Source organism: Notothenia coriiceps, unplaced genomic scaffold, assembly GCF_000735185.1.
Source record: "Notothenia coriiceps isolate Sejong01 unplaced genomic scaffold, NC01 NC01_scaffold00037246, whole genome shotgun sequence".
Taxonomy (NCBI): Eukaryota; Metazoa; Chordata; class Actinopteri; order Perciformes; family Nototheniidae; genus Notothenia; species Notothenia coriiceps.
The window spans coordinates 10,226,686-10,238,060 of NW_011369947.1; the positions used below are offsets into that span (position 1 = coordinate 10,226,686).

General features: G+C 37.2%; 2 protein-coding genes across 3 annotated transcripts in view; both read left to right on the forward strand.

Moving 5' to 3' along the window:
• Positions 1-1,020, forward strand: part of lyar (Ly1 antibody reactive homolog (mouse)) — a 3,670-nt gene extending 2,650 nt beyond the window's left edge. Inside the window, exons 7-8 of one of the 2 annotated variants that reach the window (XM_010794769.1) lie at positions 552-637; positions 746-1,020. In XM_010794769.1, the coding sequence (XP_010793071.1) occupies positions 552-637; positions 746-883 (224 nt within the window). In that variant the 3' untranslated portion in view covers positions 884-1,020. The remainder of the gene's footprint in view (positions 1-551; positions 638-745) is intronic. The other variant, XM_010794770.1, reaches the window with a different exon arrangement.
• Positions 1,021-4,974: 3,954 nt separating this feature from the next.
• On the forward strand, positions 4,975-9,514 carry tmem128 (transmembrane protein 128). Its single transcript, XM_010794771.1, has 4 exons — positions 4,975-5,140; positions 6,242-6,374; positions 6,740-6,901; positions 8,607-9,514. The coding sequence occupies exons 1-4, from the start codon at positions 5,041-5,043 to the stop codon at positions 8,704-8,706; spliced, it is 495 nt and encodes a 164-aa protein (XP_010793073.1). The 5' UTR covers positions 4,975-5,040; the 3' UTR covers positions 8,707-9,514.
• Positions 9,515-11,375: the final 1,861 nt, after the last annotated feature.

Sequence of the window (11,375 nt, forward strand, 5' to 3'; positions counted from 1 at the left end):
GGTGAGTACCTGGACTCAGTGTTTGGTACTCCAACTTCTGGCTCCACTCAAAGTTATTTGATGAAGTCCTCTGTATCGCGAACGTCAACGGGGGGGTGCTAGTGGAGTACTTCGTGACCACAGAGCGTGAATGTTGTGATCAGCTGTTTTAGCGCAGTTCTCCAGTGAAGGGGGGGGAGTCTCCCTCCGCAGCCGGTTTGCGTAGTTTTGGCACAATTCCGTTGTAGAGACCGACGTTAACAGCAGCCCTGTCTGTGCACACGGAGTCCGGTGATCTAACCGCCTTCTGGAAAAGCTTCACAAGTACGTCGGTACGCAAACGCGCTTTGTGACACAAGTGAAGGTACGCATTTCAGATTGTTGCCGCGCATGCGTACCTGCGTACCAGTTATGTGCACCCCTGCCCATAGATTTACATGTTATAGAAGTGATGGTTTAACACAACAAAGCCACCAGGGGTCATTGTTGCTTCTTGTGTTTACAGCCAGGAAGTGTGAATAATAAGTGTATTATCAACTGGCAGCTCGTTTATGTTTTTGATTCATTTACAGGCAAATTCAACTGGAAGGGAAATATCAAGGCAGTACTGAAAGACTCCGATGACCAGGAGCTGCCCTTAAAGAAACTCAGGAAGAAGGTGAAGCATGAAGTGAAGTGTTTGAATATCATGAGTTTGATCCCAGCACGTTTTCTTCAGCTCTCTTTGGTTAATTATGATGTTAAGAGCTTGTTCTTCTTTTTTCAGGTTTTGGCAGCGTACTACACTTTCACTGGTGATGGAAACTTTAGAAAGGAGGAAGAGGTGCTTGCGATTTTCAACAAGAAGGTCACCAAGAATCCCAAATTTAGAGTTTTGAAAGAAAGAGTTAGACTTATAAAGTAGACCTGTTTGTCCCGCCCGTCTGGCATGAAACGTATTGTTCATAGACTTCTAAAATGTAAAACATCTTTGTTGTCTGCCATCTTCCCTCGGATGTTTTTGTACAGATGACCTAATCTCAAAGATTAAATCATTTTATAATTGAATAAAGTGTTGGTTGTTTTACTGATTGTATTGAAGAAGGCTTTTACAAATTACCTTACAAGGTGCCATTGTTTAATGTATGAAATGACAATTGTGACAGACGGCCGCTCTGTTTCACATTCCAAGCCCACGGTAAGTCTGGGAAATGGCACCTTATCTGTGGGATTGGATGTTGGAGTGGGGGAAGGGAAACAGGAGAGGTGCACCTGAGGTGAATTTGACTCTCACACGGGACGAAGCTAATGCACATTCCTCGGCACCCCGAACGGGGTTCACTTGGCCAGGGACACAGAAGCTCCATAGAAGCAAGATGCTTGGTGTCAGCCTGAGGTGAAGTTTTAATGCTGTCTGATTTTCAACCGCTAGAATGAGCAGCCTCTACGCTGCACGCACACACACACACACACACACACACACACACACACACACAGCCCAGCTTTATGAAGCTCTAGTAATCCCGGCAGGTTTAACACTGATGCTCATTCATCACTCTGTTCACCTGTAATTGTATATTGCATACTTTGGGTATTAGTCAAGCTGTTACTCAAGTTTTCTAGTATCAACATAGTGTTTTTGTGTTGTGTTTGTTTTAATCTAGACCCCACAGGATACTCCAGATAAACTGAAACTATACCTGTCTTTGCTGTTGCAAAACAAATCTTAGATTGATTTTTTTTATCTCTTCTACTTGATACTGTAAAATAATCTGTGTGGCCATGTGTTATCTGTGGGTGCAATTTCCTCCCTGAACTCATAACACTGTTTTAGGTAAAAAATATGACGTGTTCGTACTGAAACAATAATGATATTTAAAAAAATGCCATGCAAGTGAAAAGTAAAGTAAAAAAAAACGATACTATTTTTGATAGAGTTAGGGGTTCTACTCCCTAAACCTTGGTAGCTGGTGAGACCATTAGCTTAAAGTGCTAAAGTTAGCGTAAGCAAATTTGGGATTGATAAATAGTGGTGGAAGTCGTTTTCAGATCTTACTAAAAGTGGCACACATGGTTATAAATGCTCTGTTACATGTACAAGGCAATTAAACATCGCTCTCCAGTAAAAGCACAAAAGTATTTGAATTAGAATCAGGAATTTGAATTGGCATCCAAATATAGTAGTATAAAGCAGTGATAACAAGGGAATATTCAAGTAAAAATAAATGTACTTAGTTGCATTGCACCACGGTTGTTGACATTGACAGCTAGTTTGAAGTTTTTATGATCTTAGCAGGGAGCTTTTGATACATTATGTTTATAGAAGTTACATTTATTTTAACAGTCAAGTAATTCGACACACCATTTCGAAACTTGGCATTTATTCAATATATGGCCAAACATTTTTCGGGGGATTCCTAATCCTTTTATCAGCTAGTTTTCAAGTTGATATTTTTTTGTTTTAGCATTTATCATTACCTTGTAATTGTCACCCGTGGCTCTGTCTAGCAAAATTTGGTTTCCCTTAAATGTGACACAGAAAGCACAGTACAGCAGTGAGTACGTCTATTTTTATTTTGCTATCGTAAGGAGGCGGAAAACATGACCAGGTATTCCTTCTCTTACTAATCCCCTGGGCCCAGGAGTTCAAAACTTTTAATCCCTATCTGATCAAATCAGATTTGGATTTTGGGGAGTTCAAAACCAAAAAAAAGGATTAGGATCACTTTCATATCCGATCAGATCAGGAAATCCAATCCAAGCTTTAATCTGGATCAAATCTTCAAAATGGGTAGTTCAAACCGACAACACAGGATTGGGATCAGTTTGATCCCAAAAAACTGGATTATCCTGATCCCACCAGAGGGGTGGATTTCCAGTGGATTACCAGAGCAAAATGTAGCCTACTGTACAATTTATTTTAAAATATGTTTCAATTTAAATAAGATGGCAAAGTTTGTTAACTGAAATAATACACCATTTTTAGCCTTCATGGGAAATACATTTTATTTTTTCCATTTTTGCTCACGTTTGTGGTGGCCTATTTGTTTTCAACCAAATGTTGATGACATAAATGTTTATGCTCATAAAAGTATCACAGCAAAGATTGTCAATCACAAATGTAATTTAGATTAAAGTAAAAATATCTTCAACAAAAAAAAAGTCCATCATCTGTCATCACCTTTCAAATAAAAAAATATAATTAAACATTATAGATGTCTCTGCAATGTGGTCTCTTGTCTTCCTTGTATTATTTTTCATGTCCACTAGATGGCGATCGGTAGGATTATAGCACTGATATTCAGGATCTAGTCATCTTGAAAAATCGTAATCTGGATCAGGGTGATCCTATCCTGAATTGCTTTGAACTCCAGGGACAACATTTGGCCGATTTGTCTGATCCTGGATCACAAAAAATGGGATTTCAAAATCTGATCGGATCTGATTGAGATTAAAAGTTTTGAACTCCTGGGCCCAGGGTATGAGCCAGACTTCTCGGGCTGATATCTCAGAGTATGAGGTAACACCCTTATCTGGTGCATCTGCACAGGAACAACAAATGCTCAGTGGTGGAGGAAGTACACAGATCTTCTGTTTAAGTAAAAGTAGCCACAGGCCTATACTACAGTGATAGAAATCTTCATTCAAAATGTTACTCGGGTAAAAGTACAAGCATCAAAATATACTTAAAATGTAAGGTGTTCATTATGAAGAATGGCCAAATGCAGGATATTATATTATTGGATAACAATAAATGCAGTGTTTATCACTTCAATGATAACGCTGGTGCATATTTTAATTACAGGAGACTAATAATAGTATTCTTTAAATCTATAATCAAAATGATTTACGTTCAATCTTAAAAGAAAATAGCAGCTTTTAGTCGTCCAATACATGTTGTGGAGTAGAAGTATAAAGTAGCAAGGAAATTAACATTTCTTAAATTGTGCTTGAGTACAGTCTTTTAGTAAATATATTCACTTACTTTCAACCGTAAATGGGCACATGTGCACAAGCTAACATTTTACTACATGCCTAAGAGTTTGATTAACACTTGTAATGATTAAAGATGTATTGCAGTCAGTTTTAGGTGTACCTAAAAGGCATCAGATTTACTGTTGCAGAATGAGTGGTAGCAGCAAGTATCATTCACTTGTCTTCACTACACGTGCCCTGCCTGTGCCAGGTTGAAATTGATAGTGAATTAGTATAAAGGTATCAGCAGTGTCAGATTAGTGCCCGTGCTATGTAAAAGTATACATTCAAGATAAATGTTGGAGTACAGCCAGCTATTATGCATTCTGTAAAGTTTTTGAGGGATGGAAGCAAATGTGCCCTGTTTGACTTTTTTGTTCAAATATCCTCAGTTAGCCTTTGAGGGTCAGTTTCAATTCCAGCCCGGTGGTCCAGTTTGTTTCGTGCTGTCTGTGCCAAGAAAGAAGGATCTATACACAAAACACAGTGCTTGCATCAGACAATTTGGTTTTGTATTGATAAAAAAAAAACAATGGGCAATTCATATAAGGGAAATGTTAATTGTAAATATCATTTATTGTGCTCGCTCATGCTGCTCGTTAGTGTGTTTTACTACGTTGTACTACATGTGTGGGTACCATGTAGGCTTCTAGTTTAGCTTACATCAGCTTTCACTATACTCTCAGGCAATATTTGCAAATATTTTTTGCGAAAGCTTAACATTGCTTTCCATACTCAAAAAGTAACTTGTGTTTTCACCTTGTTTTCACAGGTGACAGGAATGGATAAGATTAAAGGAGTAGGCCTACATACAAAATAAGTAAGAACATATTTAGAAGTAAAACTGGAAGACCTCTAGTTCTTGGATTACTCTTTGATTTACTTCCAAAACATTTCTAATGAATACAATTTATATTTTTGACGTTGTATTGTCATATTGATATCGTTTAGCTATGTGTTCACGTTTGAAAAAAGTTTTTCTTTAAAAAAAAAAACTACAACTGTCGCTTTCGAGTGCGTCATAAGAAAGCGACTCTGTCTAACAGGAAGTGCCATCTAAACACTGCTTAGCCGTTAGCGCTGTAAGATAAATTTAGCAACAACAAAATGATGAACGACAGTGAACTTGCCACTTTGCGGAATAGATTTAAGAAAGATGCGGAGTTTCTTATGCAGACAAGGACACATGGTGACGAAGATGAGAAGAGTAAGCTTCAGAAACACTGTGTTTGATAGCGCTGTTAGCCAACTTTTACAGGGTATTTTAAGAAAGTGCTTCCTGTTAACACTTGAATGAAACGTTAATTTTAAACTCTGTTCCTCTTTGGGCACTAACTTAATGAATGTAAGTGCTAATGACAACACGTCAAATAAGCCGATCTTGGTGGCTAACCTGAGCTAACATAGTTGTAAGAAGACTAGCTAACTTGTATTGGTAAATCTATAGAAGGGCCAGTCCACTGGCTATATCGTTTTTTAAAAGCCTTTCATCATGTTCCTTTCACAAGTTGAATCATATATTTATAAAAGAAACACATATGTAACATTTTTAGTCTAATGTCGGGTTAAATGGTGGACAATTGTCCCATTTTGAGGCCCTTCCTGGCAGAAATCCAGCTATTCTTGATTGTTTTGAGTGTGAACAAACGCTGTGTCAGCTCAGACACATAATATCCTCTTCTCTGCTCACTGTCCTTAATCCAAGGGTCATGTCTTTGCCAGTGTAAACTAATAACTGTAATATAAGTTCGATTTTTCCAGTAGTAATCATTGCTGCTTTTATTCAAGTGTACACATCCTAGGTAGTCCTTCTGGCAAAACAAGGTGGTATAATTTCATGTCGTATCAAAGGTGGACCAACAGCTATAACTTTGATTAACAATGTAGGCCAACTATTTTCCAGGGCAGGGAGTTCACTGTGAACTCTGCACAGACTAGACCAGCATACTGAGACATTTAAGCAGCCAACAACATCCTCTGATATTTGGAATGAACCAGTAAATGATAGAGATGAATACCTCTCAGAGAAGTGAGATTATCTCAAAAAAGTTTCACCTAAAAGAAACTCCTTACCCTTTTTGAAGGAGGGGATTTAGCACAAGACAAGTCCACTCTCATATTTGGTAGTAAAATCTATACCAAAAGTATTTTATTATTTTGAATCATGCAATATGTAAGTATTGATGTACCACATTTAAGTGTATTTGCTATGAATAAATGTGTTGTTATAACCTTTTTAAGGTCTCTATTTTTCTACACATAGGATGAAACATGCTTTTGAAACTATTTATTCCGTTCTTTCTTTAAGGCCAGGAGGACAAAGATGCTAAGCCTCTCACTCGCATTAACAGACACTCCGTTTTCTGGATCGTGGCATCTGTAGCTGTTACCTACTATGTGGATTTCTTCAACAACATCATAGAGAACGAGGATATCAAAAGGTGATTTAATCACACACACATTTGTTGCAGCTGTTTTTTCTCTATTACAACCATTATAAGGCAAGTTGTGTTGAGTATGGTAAAGCAGGAAACAAATTGAAGTATTACACCGTTGTTTTGGGTATATTTCCTTTGAATGACCTATAAACACAGTAAACCTATTTGTTGGAAAGCATTGATTTCACGAAAGGTCGTTGCTCACGTAAAAGTAACATATTTTTTAGTAATATCACTGGTATATGATACCAACGAAACAGTGTCTCTGAAGCAGTTTGTGGTGTTAACTATATTTTATGTTTGAGAAGCTTTAATAAGTCCCTATAGATTGCGTTATACTTTATCTCTTTTTAATTCCTATTATCCAGTTGGTGGTTCAATGCGGGTCTGGGCCTCCTCGGGACCTGCCTGTCTCTGGCCATGTTCTGCATCATGTACCTGGAGTGTTACAAAGGCATCAATCACTACGAACAAGTGTACCCTGCCATTCCTCCCGTCACCACCGCAGCCTTCATTGCTGCATCTTGCAGGTAAAACGGCAAAAACACATTTGACTATAGGAGATTTTTTCAGTGAAAGTACAAATATTTATTTTCTCAAACTGTGAAAGGTTTTTTTACACAATGAACCTCTCCTATCTAAACATGCAATTTCAAACTCTTGAGGCTTATGGGGAGGGGTACAAAAATATTTGGTTCGACAACACTTGTAACATTTGTGGATTTATAGGCCCTACATCAGGGGTATCAAACTCAATTTCATCTCGGGCCACATCAGCATTATGGTTGGGCCAGTTTTATATATAAGACTATATAAATATACATATATAAATATTTAATATATATAAAATAATGTATTATATTACATGATTGCCTGTGCATTGGATTATTATCAGATAGGGTAATAACTTCATCATTAATTACGTCTCAAAGCAGAAGTCTAAGGCAAATAATTACAAGTCCCTTCAGTGAGAATGTCACAAAATGATTTAAAAAGAAAAGCCAAATTCTGGAGAAAAAAGTCAAAATCAATAAAAAGAAATGAAAATTCGAAAAAAAATGAGTTACATTTGAAAAAGAAAAGTCACATTTGAGATGCATTGTGGGACATGTAGTTTATGGGCAACGTGCTTCTGTAAAGCGGCATATAACCGTATAATAAACATATTATATTCTTTGCAAGCTCTTGTGGCCACATGAAGTGAAGTCACGGGCCGGATTTGGCCCCCGGGCCTTGAGTTTGACACCCCTGCCCAACATGCACGTTGAATACTCACATGTGTTTCATTTCTGCTTTATAAGGCACAACACAGTGTACTTAATTTAGACCTCTTCTTAGGACTGTGTGGATGTGTACAGGAAGGGCTTATCTTTGTTTCCCTAATTTTGGATCTCTCGTTCACTGAAACGTCACTTTTGAAAAACATATATTTTACTTACAGCGTGTGAAAATCTCTATCACCTTGCACTGGGTTTAACGAAAAAATAGGTTCTAACTAAGCCCCCATAAATCAGTTTGGAAATTAATTTATCCAGCTCGTTTTTCTTGATAGGATTTCATATAGTATAATTAAATTGTTGAAAAAATCCATAACTTTTTTAAGAAATATGTACAGCGATAGCTGTTATCACAAATAAAAAAATGTGAGCTGAAATTGCTCTTAGTTTACACATTAACATGTTATGCCTAGTTAATGCTGTTTTTTCTTATCTGACTTTTTCAACTCTTCAGTTACTTTAAATGCTTGGCCACTTAGCCTTCATTGTCCTGTGATTGGGTGATCCACATTGTTTAAAATGTTAAGAAATGTTCACATGAATCTGTGTCATTGGAGAGTGGGAAGCTTTCAAATGCAAAATGTGTTCATTTGGATGCTGCCTTAGAAAGAGAGACATGTGTGGACTTGTCTTGAGGAATTGAATATCCAAAAAGACATCACCGGCATTTTATAGCCTCCCGTTCTTCCTCTGCAGAGCATGTTTGTTTGTAGCCTTTATTTAACCAGGTGAAAGCCCCTTGAGATCAAAAGATCTCTTTTTCAAGGGTGACCTGCAGGACATTAGTTACACATGTAACATCAAAACAACAGAACAACAATAAGGATGACATACAACATAATATACAGGGTACAGTTTACAAACTCTATTTACAGAGTTTGAGTGACAACAGGATAGTGTAGAAACAACTAAGATTATAAGTCTGCATGTTGTAAATGTTATTTACTTTGTCTTGCAGCCTAAACATTGCCCTGTGGCCAGTGTGGTCCTTCCTCACTCCGCTCATCCTCTTCACACAGTTCATGGGTGTGGTCATGTTCATCTCTATGCTTGGGTGAAGACGATACTTTCCTTTCTTTTTCTACAAAAATGTATTTTTTGTTATGAATAACATTGCATTTGGCCTTAAACTGGACATAGACATATGGTTCCTGTGTTGTTTAACATGAAATATGCTTTGTACTAGTTTTCTTCGTATGGGTTTTCTCCCTTACATACACACATTTCTTAAACAATGCTTAGCTGCATCAACACACACTGGTGCCTATAACATTTAAAATCTTAGACACTCCAACGCTCACAGAAATGGTCCCATTGTCTCCCCTCTGTCCCTCACACCTCCCGGTCTTACACCTGCAGCAGGTTGATGTAGAGCGCCCTGAAACCACAAAGCTGTTGTCAGTGTGTATTGATGCTTTAGGCCGGGGCAGGTCAGCACTGTGTGTGTGTGTAACCTGAGAGTGTACCCATCTCACTTTATGATTTGTCACTGCTATGTTTTGCTGAAGAAAAGAATGTGTGGCGATGTGTTGCATTGTGTAGAGTGTTTGGCACTAGTGTGACGAGTGATTCGAGAATAGCCTCTTTCACAGCAGACATTTTGGCGCAGTAGGAAAAGGTGAAACTACGGCTTTGTTGATTTATTTTTATTTAAATACACCTGTGCTAATCCTAACATGACAAGTTAAAATATCCACTGTGAAAATGACCATGTGTATTTATATATGTGTGTGTGTGAGAAAGTGTTGTTACTGTTAATGAAACTAACAAAGATTTTAAATTATTTCTCACTTTTCGTTCTGGAGAATTCCAAGACTTCTCATATTGTGCAAAATGTTCTTTCTTTAATAAACATTTATAACTGTTCACTACTTTCTGAAACTGTTTTCATTGCAAGAACCTTGAACAAATACATAACGTAAAATAATAATGCTAACTTGCACTTTTGGCATTGTCAGAGGGATGTTGATAGAGGTCTGCGTTGACTTTATTGGAAGTACTGACTTAGAGTTTGTGTTTCTAATTTGTTATCCACTCTCATTTACACACGTAGCAAAAGCGCCTCTCAATACAACGCGATACAAAACAACAATAGTCACCAGAGCTGTGGGATTTGGAAAGGTCTTTCTAAAATAACAAAAGACCTGCTCAATATTTCACCATTATAAGATGAACTTTGGAGGCCCCATTTAATGGATTTTAAAGGCCAGTTTAAAACAATTTTTGATTGGATTTTCAGGTAGAAAATAAAAGAAAGGGATATGTACAAAATAATATTTAATAAGACATTTTGGAGGTTACACTTCTTACTTTCTGACTTTCAGTTTAACTTTATTGTCCAGGATGGGGTGGATACGGTATTCAGACATTTACTTATAATGATACTAGCGTGAACATATTAACTGCATTTAAGATTTTACTGAAGCAATAGTACAGAATTATTAAGTTTCAGAAATAATTGTGCAAAGTGTCTCGTTTCAGAGTAGTAGGCTATTTATTGTTTATTGAGTCTTTAGCATTTTTTATAAAATACAAAAAAATCATATGCACACTGGAAAATATACAGCATTAGAAAAAGAAGCATATATATTATGTATATGTTATACATACAGATATTCATGATCAAACAATATTCTATTTATAATAAATAGATGAATAACAGAGCTCCCAATACCTAGAATTGTAATGTTTCAGGGTAAACCACATTTACACATTTTGCATATTAGGATGTTCATTATATCTCATCACTATTGAAAGTAGTTTTTTAAAAGATGACAATTAATCTTATCTACAGTGATATTGCTTTGACCTGAAATGTTGTTTTAGGTATGTTGATGAGAAGCAAACAACAGAGAACTAATTTGAACACTTCCAGATTAAATCAAAATATGTTTAGACTTTAGCAGGCAGCCCATTGATTCAATTAAAGCTCCCTGATAATGAATGGATCCCACTCTTCCTCAGTGATCAACAAGTCGATATCAGTGCTTCACAGGGAAAGCCTCTGTCCTCGTGATGGTGGAGGCTCCACGCGATAGGTGATTGGGCCTCATTCGGTTTATAGAGCATGACAAATGTAAACAATGACTTTACTTGACATTTAGCTGACGCTTTTATCTAAAGCGACTTACAATATATTGATATCTGAATCAGGGCTGCTGTTGTTTACATGAAAGTTAATCGATTTTCTAATGTTTGGTACTAATTAACCACCAACTATCAATGGGAGACCCTCACCCTATTTCGTCCACGTTTTATATGAAGTCTTATGGCTGACTGTCACGAGGGACTGAAGCAACGTAAAGACTCCTAAAGCAGAAAAGGAGCTATTGTTTGCGGCTTGTATCAATTTCACTAATTGTATTTCACTTTTTAAGATGACCCTTTACAATGAAAAACAAAGAAACGTAACACTTTTTAGTTAATGATTAAAAGGCCCTGATGAACACTCCCATCCCCTCCTAAATTCAACACCAATCACCTCTCAATCGTGAGCAGTCGTTCCATTGTTATTCTGATTGCGCGCATCCGCTTGAGCTGTTTATCTCCAACGAGAGGTTACCTGGTCATATCCATAAAAGCTCCCAGTGCCTGTGTGCTCCTTCTTTATATCCACTCACAAAAAGCCATTGTGAATTTGACCACTGAAATCCGATTCTTCTCTTTTTTCCTCAACTTGAGGGTAAAGTTTTGAACACATCTCAGCCACATGAACATAAGGATTTGA

Coding starts and splice junctions, on each gene's coding strand:
- tmem128 (XM_010794771.1), top strand. CDS start 5,041: ATGATGAACGACAGTGAACTTGCCACTTTGCGGAATAGATTTAAGAAA. Junction 6,375..6,739: donor GAGAACGAGGATATCAAAAG/GTGATTTAATCA, acceptor CCTATTATCCAG/TTGGTGGTTCAATGCGGGTC. Junction 6,902..8,606: donor TTCATTGCTGCATCTTGCAG/GTAAAACGGCAA, acceptor TTTGTCTTGCAG/CCTAAACATTGCCCTGTGGC.